Below are 16,748 nucleotides of genomic sequence, written 5' to 3'. Positions count from 1 at the left end.
GGAGAGGATGTGGAAACCGCAGGAGGGCATTGATATTTATGCTTCCTAGTGAGAGCAGCTACAGAACTGTGCCGTTTCGACACTGATGGAGTAATGCTGGATTCTACGAGGAAAAGGCATTATCGGTGATGTGACTCCAGGGGACCCAGATTCTCTGAGTTTGGTGCATCCAGCTATCATAGAATCGTAGAAGATCAGGGTTGGAAGAGACCTCAGGAGGTCATCTAGTCCATGAAGCTAAGAAGCTATCTGTTACCATGCCAGGAGTCTGGGTAGCTGAGGTACAACCTGTCCTGCCTGGCAAAGGCGGAAGATCAACTCAGCACTTACAACAACTAGCAGAGTGTGTGGGTCAACTAGCTGCACCAGCAGATGCTGCTTCAATTCCCCAGCAACCACAAAGGGGGGGGGGGGAAGTTTCTTGCTACATATGGTCACAGATGGGCCATTTATTACAATATGAATGCAGGGCTAAGAATAATGCCTGGAAGCCATCAGGAAATTAGGGGTGAGGGCTGGGCTTATTGGCCAGACCCTCTGTTATCATGGTGATTGATACGGTGATGGATACGGTGAATCAGAATAGACTAGGGACTAACTGAAGCAGAGCAAAGGCCATTTACTGAAGTAGCATTACCTCTGTTGCTGGTGTTGTATGGGTCACTGTGAATCAGACAGCTGCTGCCTGGTTTAGTGGCTATGGGAGCTGCTGTTTCTCTAGTGACTTGAGAACTTTGAGCAAATATCCCCCTGACCTATCCTCATCAGCTTCCTGTCCATGGAACTGAGGGCCAAGAATTGTCAGTTAAAGGCAAGGCAGATCTCACTGTACATATTGGTGCCTCAGCAGGGGACACCCCTTTGTGGTCACTGATATGGTCCAGTTTGGGAGTAGATTTTTGTAGACTGGAATCCGATGGCGATTCCATGTGCGTAATCAGACATCAGGGTGAGATGAAGATCGTGCTGAATTACACACTAACCCCAATGTATCAATTTCATCTTCTGTGACTGATACAACAGTGCCCTTGGAGGATGTGAATATCCTTTTGTCCAGTTACAAAGGCATCTTAATTATAGGACTTAGCGCCAAGCTGGGATGGGCACATTTGACAGCACTATATCGATACATCGAGATGTACACCCCATAAACAGAGACCCTCTTGCACAGCTGTGCCAAGACAGTAGAAAACCTGTTACAGGTCAAAAAGAGAGTGATTTGGCCATCTCATGGACATCACCAGTTTTTCTAGTCACAAGGGAAGATAAAGTACACTGCTTTTGTGGGGTTGTTAGACAGCTAAATACTGTTACAAAAAACATACACCGCCAATCCTACAGATTGATGATGTTCTGGACCAATTTGGGGGTGCTCAGGAATCCATTACTCTGGATTTGCCCAGTGGATATTGCCAGGTTCTCTTACGGAAGTTCAGCATAAAGATAACCTTCACTATTGGGCTGCGTCATTATAGTTCAGTTCAGCTTTTTGGGATGACCCAGGGGCCTGCTGCCTCTCAGAGATTAATGACTTAAGCAGATGTTTCTTCTACTTGGATGGTATCATTGTGTACACCATCCAGCTGGATGGAGCATCCGCAATGTCTATGAGCAGCATAGGAATGTCGACAGTTAGAACCAATGAGGCCACCATCTTCAGGGAAGTTCTGAGTGGCAGTTGGGCCCAGAGTTTTGCAGGTATTTATGTGCCTAACTCCCTGACTGAGTAAAGGTCAGAGTAAAGGTTAATCCATACTGGTTAACCACCTGCTCATAGGGAAAAGCAGGAATTTATGCCCCATTTTAGACAAAACCTTAACCTTAACTGGAGTCGCCACCAGGCACCTCCATAATACTTTATGTCGCTTATATTCATAGATTCATAGATTCTAGGACTGGAAGGGACCTCGAGAGGTCATCAAGTCCAGTCCCCTGCCCGCATGGCAGGACCAAATACTGTCTAGACCATCCCTGATAGACATTTATCTAACCTACTCTTAAATATCTCCAGAGATGGAGATTCCACAACCTCCCTAGGCAATTTAGTCCAGTGTTTAACCACCCTGACAGTTAGGAACTTTTTCCTAATGTCCAACCTAGACCTCCCTTGCTGCAGTTTAAACCCATTGCTTCTGGTTCTATCCTTAGAGGCTAAGGTGAACAAGTTTTCTCCCTCCTCCTTATGACACCCTTTTAAATACCTGAAAACTGCTATCATGTCCCCTCTCAGTCTTCTCTTTTCCAAACTAAACAAACCCAATTCTTTCAGCCTTCCTTCATAGGTCATGTTCTCAAGACCTTTAATCATTCTTGTTGCTCTTCTCTGGACCCTTTCCAATTTCTCCACATCTTTTTTAAAATGTGGTGCCCAGAACTGGACACAATACTCCAGCTGAGGCCTAACCAGAGCAGAGTAGAGCGGAAGAATAACTTCTCGTGTTTTGCTCATAACACACCTGTTAATACATCCCAGAATCGTGTTTGCTTTTTTTGCAACAGCATCACACTGTTGACTCATATTTAGCTTGTGGTCCACTATAACCCCTAGATCCCTTTCTGCCGTACTCCTTCCTAGACAGTCTCTTCCCATTCTGTATGTGTGAAACTGATTTTTTCTGCCTAAGTGGAGCACTTTGCATTTGTCTTTGTTAAACTTCATCCTGTTTAACTCAGACCATTTCTCCAATTTGTCCAGATCATTTTGAATTATGACCCTGTCCTCCAAAACAGTTGCAATCCCTCCCAGTTTGGTATCATCCGCAAACTTAATAAGCGTACTTTCTATGCCAATATCTAAGTCGTTGATGAAGATATTGAACAGAGCCGGTCCCAAAACAGACCCCTGCGGTACCCCACTCGTTATGCCTTTCCAGCAGGATTGGGAACCATTAATAACAACTCTCTGAGTACGGTTATCCAGCCAGTTATGCACCCACCTTATAGTAGCCCCATCTAAATTGTATTTGCCTAGTTTATCAATAAGAATATCATGCGAGACCGTATATGGTTAACAACCCTTGGTCCTTCCTTTATTACCCACCCGTGTTCATGGCAACAATGACATAAGTGCTGCAGTGTGACCTCACTATGCTGTGATTTCAACACTGGCAGTTGGCCCTCAGTGTCAGTTGCTTTTACTTGGACAGAAGGAGAGGCTGGGTATTGTGCTGGCTAAAATTGATTTCAGATCCAAGATCTAATCTATTACTGAGGGGAAAAAAGTAAGTGGGCTTTCTTACTCCCCATGGCTGTCCTACCTCTGACCAACAGAGATGCACTTTGCTTAACTTCTGTTTGAAAAGGGTCGCCAAATTAAATTTGGTTTTTTGGCCCAGAACCTCAAAGGTATTTAGGCACTTAACTCCCACTGAAATCCATGGGAGTTAGGAGCCTAACTCCCTGACTGAGTAAAGGTCAGAGTAAAGGTTAATCCATACTGGTTAACCACCTGCTCATAGGGAAAAGCAGGAATTTATGCCCCATTTTAGACAAAACCTTAACCTTAACTGGAGTCGCCACCAGGCACCTCCATAATACCTTATGTCACTTATATGGTTAACAACCCTTGGTCCTTCCTTTATTACCCGCCTGTGTTCATGGCAACAATGACATAAGTGCTGCAGTGTGACCTCACAATGCTGTGATTTCAACACTGGCAGTTGGCCCTCAGTGTCAGTTGCTTTTACTTGGACAGAAGGAGAGGCTGGGTATTGTGCTGGCTAAAGTCGATTTCAGATCCAAGATCTAATCTATTACTGAGGGGAAAAAAGTAAGTGGGCTTTCTTACTCCCCATGGCTGTCCTACCTCTGACCAACAGAGACCCACTTTGCTTAAATTCTGTTTGAAAAGGGTCGTCAAATTAAATTCGGTTTTTTGGCCCAGAACCTCAAAGGTATTTAGGCACTTAACTCCCATTGAAATCCATGGGAGTTAGGAGTCTAAATACCTTTGAGAGTCTGGGCCTTTGTTCCATTTTATGTCTCTCTCGCTCTGGCATGAAAAGTGCCATCCTAACAGAATCCAGGAGGGAATCCAGCTGTCTGATCAGGGGCTACTTGTGCCCTACCTCTCTCTTACACTCAATTCTTTAGTTTAGCTGTAAAAATTGTGGCAGATAGGGAATAACTCCAGAGTTGATAAGGCTGCATGTTAAGGTTATATTTCATTAACCCAGCAAGGACTTCCGGAGATCACTGAGATCCCTAGAAAGACTTGCCCCCTCTGGGAGTCTCTTCCGCTGATCCCTCTCTGAGACTCTGTTCTAGGATCTCACACAGGGCCCTTGTCCCTGAAGTGGGGAATGAAAGGAAGTGGGTTCTGTTCCAGGCCTCCATTCATCTGTAGACGAGCTCCATACGCACAGACCCCAGAGGACACAATTAGGGGAGTCGCCCACTAACTTCAATGGGCTTAGATCAGGCCCAGATATAGGCCCAATAAAAAGATGGCTCCTGCTGTCCCTGCAGCAGAGTGTGGAAAGGAGAGGCTCTTTGCTGTGGCATTATTTCCTCCAGGTGCAGAATGGACAGTAGGGGATTTCCACTTCAGTTCCTGGAGATTTAGGGAAGCTGATCCCCATTCTGTGGCCTCACCCTCACAGCTGGCATGAGAGGCAGCAATTGGGCTCGAGACATGGCCCTTAAAATCTGCCTTCAAGTTGATTCTCCATAATTCTCCATCTTGGATGAAGAATAACATTTCCTTTCCCCACTATGGCAGATCATTTTGGTTTTGCGCTGCCCATTTCAATGTTTAAAATTTTCCAGGATTAGGAAGGAATGAGGAGATACAGATACATGCTCTTTAATGCTTTTGGGGGTGCAATTCTCCCCCGGGCTGAGGGTCAGCAAAAAGTCATGTACCTCTTACATCCCACTAAAATCCAGAGCCTTGGAGAGTGCAATGAAATTTTGCGATGAATGTGAAGAGCTGTAATTTTTCCTGCTGTCTCCAGTGGAGCACAAGCAGCAGTGGCTCCAGGCACCAGCGCTCCAAGCATGTACCTGGGGCGGCAAAGCGCGGGGGGTGCCCTGCCGGTCCCTGCAAGGGCGGCAGTCAGGCTGCCTTCGGCGGCACGCCTGTGGGAGGTCCGCCGGTCCCGTGGATTCGGCGGTAATTCGGCGGCGGGTACGCCGAATCTGCGGGACCGGCGGACCTCCCGCAGGCGCACCACTGAAGGCAGCCTGCCTGCCACGCTTGGGGCGGCAAAAAAGCTAGATCCTCCCCTGAGCGCAAGCATGTAGATTAAAATTTAAATCTTTGACAGAGGATTTAAGTAATATTGGAGCACAATGTGATATTTTGAATACAGCTAAACTTTGTGTTGCCCACTAGACTAAGAAGTATATTGTGATATTGATTGATGACCATCAAGCCTGTAATCTTAGCTTTGTGAACGTCTTTCTCCATCTTTGTTCATAGCTCAAGTATTGGAGGAAACCAATGATTGTGAAATTAGTTAAGAGTCCCAACTTCTAAAGCAAGTAAACTTCGGGCTTAAAATGTGTTGGGTTTTATGGGCCAGATCTTCAGCTGCTATAAATCAACAGCTCCATTGACTTGAATGAAGTATTCTGATTTCCAGCAGCTGCGGATCTGACTCAACAAATGTATTATTCAAATGAAACGCGTATGCGATGGACAGTGTTCAATGTGGGTTTTTTTAGAAGCACCATAACTGAATTTTGGGTTGGCAAATATTGTGATACATGTATATTTGTTTGGATTTTTAGGTGCTTTATAATTCCACGCTTGGTGCCGTCATTGTGTCAGGTTAGTTTTGTCGCCTCTTTTCTCTTTACAAATATTAACTAAGTAACCTTCCTCATCCCTGGGAGGTACAGAAGGGTCAGTATCATCCCTTTTTGGTATATTGGGAAACTGAGGCATGGGGCGGGGACGTGAGTTGCCCAGCATCACACAGTGAGTGAGTGGCAATGCCAGGATGAGAAATCTATTTCTGGTTGCCAGTCCCATACTCAAACCGTTAGACCACACTGCTTATCCTTTGCATAGTTTTGAGTATATTTATTGACTTTATTAAAACAACAAAGTTCCAAAAGGAACCCCCAAACCTTTGCTAATATACAATTTGAGTTGAGGATTTATTTCTGTATTTAAAAGAACTAGATTCATTACAGCTGAGCATTTACATGCTAAAAAGGAAGGCAATTCTCAACTGAGGTTCTGGCACCAACCTTTCATCTGGCCCCAGCTACTTCTCATTTTGTAGAATCACAGAACTGTGGGGCTGGACGGCTCCTCAAGAAATCATCAAGTCCAGCCCCCTACGCTGAGGCAGGACCAAGCAGGGTGCGATTCCCTGCTTGAGGAGACATCCCTGCGCTAGCTGTCATCAAGCTAGTGTGTTAAATAGCAGTGTGGCTGCGACAGTTCAGGCAGTGGCTTGGGCTAGCCGCCGGAGTACGTACTCATAGGATCCGGGTGGGGTTGTACTTGGGGTGGCTAGCCCCTCTCACCGCTGTCCATGCTATCCTTGCTACAGTGCTATTTTAGCAAGCCAGTGCGAATATGTGTATGCGAGCTGGGTGTCACACCCCCAGCTGCAAGTGTAGAGATACACTTGGTGGGGGGATTGGCAGGGGGTGCAGGGTCCCAGGCCCAGATTCTCAGAGGTATTTAAGCTCCTAACTTCCATTGATTTCCATGGAAGTTAGGAAACTCCAAACCTTTGAGGATCTGGGCCCCAGTTCTCGGGCTCTGCTGTCTGTGGCTCACATTTTTAGCCGGAGGACGACGCACACATTCTCACTAGCTTCAGGCTGGAAATTGTCCCGCAGACAATAAGATCGACAAACAAAACTGGCCCCCCTTCCTGACTTGTTGCAGAATGGACGTGCACAGCTTGCCAAGGGAGGAGAAGGAGGAGGACGCGGCTGCTGAGGCCACGTCCACCTTGGGAAGAGAGGAACATTCCAGTGGGAGTCAGCGTGATCCGGAGCTGGCTCGAGAAGATACTCAAGATGGCCCAGCCAAGGTCGTTCCTAAGCAGAGTGGGCCCATCCTAAGGTGTCTAAAGCAAATCTGCCAAAAAGCGAAGAGAGGCCAGATGCCATATCCCCGAACTGTCACTACAGGTAAAAGGAAAGGCTAAGGATGCGCTAAGGGGTGGGAATGAAGGGAGGCAAACTCAGTCTCAACCCCCATGTGTTCAAAGATTTCAAGTGATCCCAAAGGCTCTTGGGTTTGTGTTCCACTTAGGGGAAACTGAAGACAAGGCACAGAGAGTGGGGGGGGGGAAACATGGAAAAAGTGGAGGAGGGGAGAACAAATAGATGTGGCCGCATGGCTTTGCTAGTGGGTGGACGGCGCTCTTCCATGGCTGAGTCTGCATGCAGCTCGAGGGCAGCCCTCTGTTCTGCACCGGGGGCAGAGATCACTGCTGGAGCTTGGCAAATAAATAATGAGCTAGCAGTAATCAGTCCCAGTACTAATCATCCCGGAATCTCCCAGAGACTGGAATGACAGGAGACAATGTTCCTCAATCAGGACCAGTTTGATAAATGCTGGCTCTCCGTGAGGTCCTTCCATCCCCAGTGTGAACACAATACTTACAAGCCCTGATACAAACACTAGACCCGGGTGACGGTCAGACCCCTGTATTTCTAAGGCTCTCCAGCACTGGTGAAGGTGATGATGCCCCCAGAGCCTGTATTTCTCTGGGAATCTCTGGCTGCTGGAAGAGGAAGGGCAGTTTCTATTTCTCTCCACCACACACTGCTCTCCCTTCTCTTTCTTACCCTTGTAGTGAAGTCATTGCTTGGAGCAGGCAGAACAATACAACACTAGGGATGACTGACTAGCCCAATACCTGGGTTGGAATGGGAATCCTATTTCTGAATCCTAGAGCCTGGTTCTCATTACACTAAGGCCTCTTTCCACTGCTCTGGCAGGTACATCTCTCTCAGGAACCATAAGGAGGAATGGGCAGGGAGTAAAATGGGGCCTAGGTGTGGCCACGCCTCTGCACCCAGAAGTGTGCAAAGGAGACACCCCCACACACACTCTGGGCCCAGCTGGTGCCTCTCCACAATAGGGCCCTGCTCTTGGAGAGCCCGTAGGCATTACTGTAATCAAAATCTTAAATAACAGCTAGAGACTTACATTGTTTCTAAATGAAAGCTTAGATGCTGCAGAACAAAAAGGCATTAGAAAAAAGAAGCCAATATGCCAGGCCACCGCGGCCCATCCCACGCTGAGCCCTGGTTTAGTCCAGTCTAGTTTTAAATGTCTTTAGCCAACGTTTCTCAAACAGTGGGTCTTGACCCCAGATGAGTACACAGAGCAATCAAGGGAGTCAGGAGGCATTGAAAATTGTATTATAACCTAAAGCAAAAATAATCTTGCTCCCCCACTCCCTGCACATCTTTACCCTTCAAGGTCAAATATTCTTGGCCAGCCTCTCACAACACACGTGCAGGTGAATTCTGTAGGACTAACGTTGTTAGCAATGACACATTTCTAACTCTTATAGTGAGTGTAAAGGCGAAATTCTTTGACTTTGAATAAGTGGCCAACCTGAAAACCACAAACTTAAGCAATGGGGCTTCCACCACTTCCCTTGGGAGGACGTTATCCTGGCTGTTCCACCCATCACGAGCTCCTAGCTGCTTTCCCATGCTGCTGACGGCGGCAAAGCAGGATATGTGAACTGAATCCTAATTGCAAGAGCATCAGCCAGTCCTATTCAGCCAGATTTGGCTGGCTAATGTTCATGCTGTCGGACAAATCTATTATTTGGTTGGCCCTATACAGTACAGCGAGTCCTGGTATTTCTTTGGGTCTGTGCTCATTCATGTCCAATCGGAGAGCACAAGATATTTATTGTGTAATGAATCAATAACATTTATCCAAGAAATAAAGGGGGTAGAGGATGTGACTGGAGTCAGGATAACTATCTTCTATTCCCAGCATTGCCAGTGACCTGCTGTTTGACTGAGCCAGTCACTTCAGCTCCCTGTGCCATGGTTTCTCCAACCATAAAAATGGTGGTAATAATACCGGCCCACCTTTAAAAGCCATTTGGAGATCCTCCACTGAAAAACTCCATAGAAGTGCAAAGGAGTCTCATTCTGGGTCTCTCTTATTTTGTTTTTGGTTTTTAAGGAATCCCCAATTTGATTCTGATTTTGATCACACCAATCTCTCTTGCTTTGAGAGTCAGTGGCTTATTTCACCAGCATCACAGTTTCCTTCACTTCTCCCCTGCTCAAGCAGGATATAGATGTCTAGCCCTATTTAAAACAAGCGGTGGGAATCAAACCAATCAAGCCAACAAACAAAAGATAACCCTACCCAGAGCAGAGATATCTTACCCCAAAAAGGGAGATGTGCCAGTGACGCCAAGCTTTCCACTAGGAACTTTGCTATTGCTCATTGATTTTAGCTGGAAGGAGCCCAGATACCACGGTGATGGGCAGCAGTATACAACCCCAAGACAGACAGACCGTGTCCTTTCTTTGGTTTAAATGAACTGTCTGTTGGGCACCAATCAGTCCATGAATGACACCTCAGGGGCGTTCGTTCCCCTTTAACCAGCAATGGTAGTAATTTCTTTCTTTCTGTCATTCCTTCTTTCTTAGTAGTCCCAGATATCTTGTGCATGGAGACGATTTGGGAGGCGGATGAAAGTGGTCGTGAGCAGCATGGCTGTGCTATGGAGGGAGCCATGCTCTTGCTGGAATCATGGAGAAACACTGTTGACTACTTCAATAGTAACAAAGAGGTATAAACCTTCTCCATCTAATCTGTAAACTAGTGTCCCCTCGCGCTGTCCGTCCCACCTGACCCAGCCTGGGACATCCCAGAAGGTTTATCACATAGGGTCTGACTTCTCTTCAAACCCTTTGCCTACAGCACTCAACCTTTCTTCTTTCACTTACTCCAGACAATCCAGCCTCTGGATGCTTTTCTCCTATTATACATATTAGGTGCCTTCTCCAGATACATCCCACAAACTCTTTGGTGATCTCATGCCCCATTTGTCGGTGGTATCCTTGATTTGCAGGGATTTCCCACCAATCTGTGCTAGTTTCAGTAGATTCTTGCCCGGCTACTCCCCTGCCTCACACTATCCGTTGGACTCAAGGACGAGACATTTCCACCCAAGGTCTCCCCTGGCGACTGCTCCTCTCTCAGGGCTGGTCTACACTGGGGGGGGGGGGATCGATCTAAGATACGCAACTTCAGCTACAAGAATAGCTATGAGAATAGCGTAGCTGAAGTCGACATATCTTAGATCGATTTACCTCCGGTCCTCACAGCACGGGATCGACGGCCGCGGCTCCCCCGTCGACTCCGCTTCCGCCTCTCGCTCTGGTGGAGTTCCGGAGTCGACAGGAAGCGCGTTCGGGGATCGATTTATCGCGTCTAGATGAGACACGATAAATCGATCCTCGATAGATCGATTACTACCCGCCGATCCGGCAGGTAGTGAAGACGTACCCTTAGACATTCACTGACAAAACAAATGGGTCCAGCTTTGTTGCTTATACACATGGTGTCAAGGCTGAATCCCTACTCTGGCACTTCGAGTGCAGAAGGTGGAGGCTGGCAAGGATTTAAAAAATCAATACTTGCCACTCCAGGCTTGTATTACACTCCCAAGGTTACAGCTTTTCTCTGACCTTGTCTTGGTAAATGCTGCCACCACCCAAATGCAAAAAAAAACCCCTTGGACCCAGGAAGGAGCACTTGGGAATTCTTCCCTGTGGGGTATCCTCAAGCCCTTTCAAATCCCGCCCCTTTCTCCTCCCCTCCACCCCCCCGGGGAAGAGCTGAGAAAGAAAACAAAGGAAATCTGCTGTTGCCACCAGCTAATTAAACAACATGCACAAACCTCTTAGGACACCAAAAATCCAATTCTGTTCTTAAAAAAGGTAAATTTTGTTAAAAACAAAAAGGAAGAAAGTGCATCTGGAACTTAGGCTTTTTGCTAGATCTTAAAAGAAAACAATTACAAAAATTAAGCATCAAGATAGCTCTCTTGAGGTTCAGCTTCAAGGTTACAAGCAAAACAAAAGTATCTGGGGTTAGCACAGAGGAGATCCACAAGCCAAAATAAAGAAATAAACCTGATCGTGTCTAGTTAAACATTCCCTGTCCAATGATTTTTCTCGGTATGGAAGATGAATTTTCATACCTGGTTCCAGCCTTACACAGAATTGCTGCTCTGTGTCCCGTCTCCAGAGAACAGACACAGACAAAGAGAAGTTTTTTCCCCATTTTAAAAAGTTTTAGCCCTCCCATTGGATCTTTTGGTCAGGTGCCCACTCCTTTTCCTTTAGCTGGGGAACTTTGTTAACCCTTTACAGGTAAAGCAAGCAGAGAACAGCCACCAGGAGGGACTTTTTAGCTAACTGGCTGTCTGGGTGTTCATAAAAGGGAGCCCCCCCCTTCATTTATTACACATGGTCACGCTACATCTGGCTACTTGTCCTACAGAAAACAGGCCCTGTGTGGAGTTCTCCACATGGAGTCCCATTGCTGTTCTGCTTGTTCTCCTTGATCCAACCCTTCTCTGAACAAGTAGCTCACACAGTCAGGTCCTACACAAGCCAACATTCTGCTGGAAGCCATCAGAACCCTTCTTAGACTGTCAATTCTTGGGAGCTGGGCCTGTGTCTTCCTTTGTTTGCAGACAGAGCCCAGTATATTGTAGGTGCTGCCCGGATACATCATCATCCTCAACTCACCACGATTTCTGATCCTGACTATTCATTGCTCTGCAACATTGTTAATTTATCTACCAGGTGTTCCGTGTGGAGGGGTTTTGAATGAAGGTAGAATATTCTACCCGATGATGTTCTCTATCTAAATCCCTTTCACCCTGATATATATTTTTTCTCATTTTGGTTTAGGATTTCATTATGAAAAAAATGTTTCTTAAGACTCTTGTTTGTTCTCAGCAAGAGCATCGACTGGCATAACATGCCTGACTTTTTTATTCACAACTTTGCATCAGACACTGCAGGAGCCACAGTGGTGAGTAAATAATATACACAGGGTCCGTGTTGTTGGTTGGAAAAGATTGATGAACTGTGGAGAATACTTAGCTGCTAAACCCACGCTAGGGTCCATGGAATCTGGAGAGTTGTAAAGAACTTTGTTGTATACACTGAAGCAATTATTTCAGTGTGTAAAATTGAGGTCAGTGCTGATTGACTGGAAATATTAGTGTGAATGGACAGAGAGAGGATGCTAGTTGGTGAGAAGTAGGAGATGAGTGGACAGAGATGGATGAGGAAATGAGGGAGTGAATTTGTGGCTGGGTAGAAACGGATGAGATCCCTTTGGACAACAACACTGGCTGAGTAGCTTCATGATCTGGGAGCTCTTCCATCAGAAAGGAAGCTCCTGGGTTTTGGCTGGGCTCCTTGTTACTTTTGGAATATCTGATGTTCTTTTAGCTGGGGATTTATTGGAGACTCCGGAGAAGCCTGTGGCTAATTTAGCCTTTTTTGAGGCCTCCAGAGTTAGCTGTGATGCCAGGGCTTTGTATAACCTCCTCAATGAATGTGTGAGGGAGTAGGACTGATGCTGGGAGCACTTGTGTCTCATTTACTATGTTTGCCCCTTTGTGACTTACAGGAGATGATTAAGAAAGAACCCCGGGACTCTCTCTCCAGCACCATACGGCTCCAGGCCATGGCCATCATTATCGAACTGAGGTAACGTGACTTCTCATTTAACTGCCCGGCCTTCACACCTGGCTTCTCACTCCATGCTCGGTGGGACCAGAGTTGCCAATAGCAGTCCCTCACTTCGTGCCTTTTTCTCTTTAGATGCTGAGGACTCTTTGGGGAGGAGCTGGGGGACTATTGCATGGCTGACTGATGATTTTCTACCCAGTAACATTGTAATCCTCTTTACTCCACATGTGATTCAAAGCCAAGAGTCTCTGCAGACATTTTGAGATGATTTTCTTTCTGGAGGTGTCAGCTGAGTCATTTCCTTCACTCTCTTCTGTAGCGTTTCTGAGCCGGATTTACTATTCGGGTCACCAGTCCCTGCCCTCCTGTGCTTTTCCTGTATTCTGTTAATCTTTGCCAGTGTCTTACTCTTCTACATTGTTACTGTTCACATGATCTTGTTCTCTCGTATAGTCCAAATGTCTCTTAGTCTCACGCTCCTTCAGCATAACCCTCAGTTCATGTCCTCACCATCTGATGCCTCTGTTACGCTTCAGCACCTCAAAGTCCAATCCAGGCTTCTTCCTTTTACCAGCAAAAAGCATGTGGTGAAGGCCATGGGCTCCCACCAGAGAAGGGTCTTGCTGAGAACATTCCTCAAGAGCGTGTTTTCCCTGCCACTTCTAACGACATTGCAGGCGCAAGGAGTAATCAGGGGTACAAGCGCCCAGGACACAAAGGTAACTCAAGAATGGCTTCCTGTTACTTACTTTGGGCCCATATTGGTGATATGTGACTACACTGTCAGCGAAATTTCTCATGGAACGCCATTGTGGAGTTTCAGTTGGGGACTTTAGCCCCGGTGATGTGGCCCTGATCATTCGTCCCATGCATACAGCAAGTAGCTGCCACATTCCCAATTATGAAAATGATCCATCCGTTTTCAATTTACTAGGGAACTACTGGGGATCCCAATCTGGGTGGTGAAGCTAGAATGAGGCATGTGGAATGAGGAAAACGTACTTAGTGCTTGCCCCAGAAATGGGGCTGGCTATTGTTTGATCACTGACCAGGTATTCTGGTGTGTGGCACCTCCCACAGCTAGGTCCTCTTGCATGAAGGGGCTGAATAAAGTTGGGGTCCTGCGGCACTCGATACAGCCACATTTTCAGCCTGAACTTTACTTTAGTCCCTACTTTTGACCTGCAATTATTTGCAGTTACACCTTAGCTCACATGGGCACCTGAAATACCTGATTTCACACCTAAATCCAGTATTTTGGCATCGAAGTGATCAACTTGACGGGTGAAAAGACCAGTAGGAGCAAAGCTGCGCCTTCAAATTGTGGGTGTAAATATGGTGGCAAATCTTTAACCATCTGACCCGTACTGTCAGAGTTGCTAAAGCTTTCAGTGCCTGCGCTTTTTAATTCTGAAAAGCGATTAATGGCCCTAAAGTTGAGGGGAGAGAAATTACAGACACTGGACCAAATTCACTACCAAAGTCAATAGAATTTAGAACACTTAATTTGCCTCACATCCTGCATGCTCACATATGCTCTCTCTAACCAAATCATTGGAGTGAATAGTATCTAAGACCCAGAGGAGTAAAGGGCAAAGACACAGGGCCGGCGCAACCCATTAGGCAGTCGCCTAGGGCGCTACAATTTCGGGGGTGGCGACCACAGCGGTATTTCGGCGGCGGGACCTTCCGCCGCCTCTGTGGGGGGTGGCATTTCGGGGCGGGACCTTCCACTGCCTAGGGCAGCAGAAAAGCTGGCAGCGCTCCTGCAAAGACAAGGTGATATATTTATTAAAGTGATATTTTTTTCTAATGTTAAAAAATCTCATTTCAAAGTAGGACTTTCTTTTGCTATAACATTTTCCTTACTCTCTGATAAGGGCTTTGCTGCATGTTATCTTCCCAAGGGAGGCATTGATGAATTCATTACATCAGGTTTGGGGGATGATTTGGAAGATGATGTCTTTCTGTTATCAGTTTCCTTTGGTTTATAATGGAAATGAGGCAGCGATATAACAATGCATCTGGCTTCTGGGTGATTGTCAAGAGCACAGCTTTGAATCACGGCAGGCCAATATCAGTTGAAACATGAGGCTAGTTTTCTCAAGATTCCTGAAGGATTCACTGCCCAGAATAAATCTAAATATGGTTTCTCTTGCGCTCAGGGCACCCACATTATTGAATAAGTGAAGTAGCTAATTATTTAGCAACTATTGTGTACAAGAAGTACGGGCCAGACCCTTCGCTGGTATGAATCCGTGTAGCTTCACGCCCGCTGATGGAGCTATGTCAATATGCACTCATTGAGGATCTGGCCTTATTTTTATAGACCTTGTCTTAGGACAAGGTCTGAACTATAAATTCTATTGGTTTATGACTTGGAAGCCAGAAAGGACCATTAGATCATCTAACCCAGGGGTGGCCAACCTGAGCCTGAGAAGGAGCCAGAATTTACCAATGGACATTGCTGAAGATCCACAGTAATATGTCAGCAGCCCCCCATCAGCTCCCCCACCCCACTCCCAGCGCCTCCCGCCCTCTGGCAGCCCCACTGATCAGCGCCTCCCCCTCCCTCTCCGCACGTCTCGATCAGGTGTTTGGTGGCGTGCAGGAGGCTCTGGAGGGGAGGAGCGATGGCACGGCAGGCTCAGGGGATGAGGCGGGAAGGGGTGGAGTGGGGGCAGAACCTGTGGCAGAGCCAGGGGTTGAGCAGTAAGCACCAGTAGCGTAGCTAGGGTGGAAGCGGGGCAGCGGCCGCTCCCCCACCGAGCACAAGTGGCGCCTTTTTCATTTTACTCACCCGGGAGCAGAAAAAAAAAGGTGCCACCTGCTGCGGTGCTTTTACTGACGGGGCAGCGCTCCGGGTCTTGGCGGTACTTCGGCGGCGGGACCTTCACTAGCTCCGGGTGTCTTCGGCGGCACTGAAGCTTCATCGCCGAAATGATGCCGAAGACCCACAGAGCGAGTGAAGGTCCCGCAGCCGAGGTGCCACCGAAGACCCACAGAGCGAGTGAAGGTCCCACCGTCGAGGTGCCGCCGAAGACCCGGAGCGCCGCCCTGTCAGTAAAAGCACCGCAGCGGGTGGCGCTTTTTTTTTTCCACTGCCCCTGTTCCCTCCACCTGGCTACGCCCCTGATGAGCACCCCCGGGCACCTTGGAACGTTGGCGCCTGTAGCTCCAGTCCCGGAGTCGGTGCCTATACAAGGAGCCGCATATTAACTTCTGAAGAGCCGCATATGGCTCCGGAGCCACAGGTTGGCCATCCCTGATCTAGCCTGATTTCTTGTATAATACAGGCCAAAGGATTTCACCCTGTGATTCTTGCCTCAAGCCCATAAGATAAATTATTTGTATAATCCACAGCTTTGTGGCGCTGAGCATAACGGTTCCCCCTCCTTTCAGGACCTCTTCATTGGAACATTGCAGACCCTCCACGAGATGCTCCAGAGTCTGATTTTAGAAAATCCAGTTCCAGCTGAGCTAGAGATGATCTTGCAGGTAAACAGGATCTGGAGATGCTGGTTGGAGGATGGTAAGGTAGGGAAGAGGAACAGGAAAATCTTGTTAAGAGCTTGTGAGGAAAAGGAGAGTTAAGGAAAGAACGGAGTTCCCCATCTCCACAGGGTTCTCCTATTAGGGCATATGTGACAAGGTTCATGTAGCACGGGGGAGTCTTCTATTTCCATCTGTGAGGTCTGACAATCTCCTCCATTGTTACCCTCAGTTTCTTTCCTGTCTCCTGGTGGCCCTTACATCACAGTGTCCTTTCCAAATGAGGACGTTATTCCCTTTACTGCCCATCATTGCCACTCCTGATGCAATTGGAGGGGTCGCTGCCAGGACTCTAGTCCCTCGTGAGGGCTGGCACCTGGCCTCCACAGAACGCCCAGCTCCAGCTGTCCCACAGTGAGAACCAATAGGTGCAATAAGAAGAACAGGAGGACTTGTGGCACCTTAGAGACTAACAAATTTATTAGAGCATAAGCTTTCGTGGACTACAGCCCACTTCTTCGGATGCATATGAAGGCTGTAGTCCACGAAAGCTTATGCTCTAATAAATTTGTTAGTCTCTAAGA

General features: G+C 47.2%; 1 protein-coding gene and 1 pseudogene across 2 annotated transcripts in view; one reads left to right on the top strand and one right to left on the bottom strand.

Moving 5' to 3' along the window:
- LOC122173114 (cathepsin G-like) overlaps positions 1–16,748 on the bottom strand; it is a 181,541-nt pseudogene that overhangs the window by 29,143 nt on the left and 135,650 nt on the right.
- The window catches only part of LOC135975237 (maestro heat-like repeat-containing protein family member 7), a 51,478-nt gene continuing 40,247 nt past the window's right edge, over positions 5,518–16,748 (top strand). For both annotated transcript variants that reach the window (XR_010592173.1, XM_065565410.1), the window contains exons 1-3: positions 5,518–5,773; positions 6,851–7,098; positions 9,604–9,746. Coding sequence is in view for 1 of the 2 variants with exons in the window: in XM_065565410.1 (XP_065421482.1) it covers positions 6,852–7,098; positions 9,604–9,746 (390 nt within the window). In the remaining variant the exon portion in view is untranslated. The remainder of the gene's footprint in view (positions 5,774–6,850; positions 7,099–9,603; positions 9,747–16,748) is intronic.

This window comes from Chrysemys picta, chromosome 13 (assembly GCF_011386835.1).
Source record: "Chrysemys picta bellii isolate R12L10 chromosome 13, ASM1138683v2, whole genome shotgun sequence".
NCBI lineage: Eukaryota > Metazoa > Chordata > Testudines > Emydidae > Chrysemys > Chrysemys picta.
Note: the sequence above shows the minus strand (reverse complement) of the source record. Positions and strands in the feature narration are given on the sequence as shown.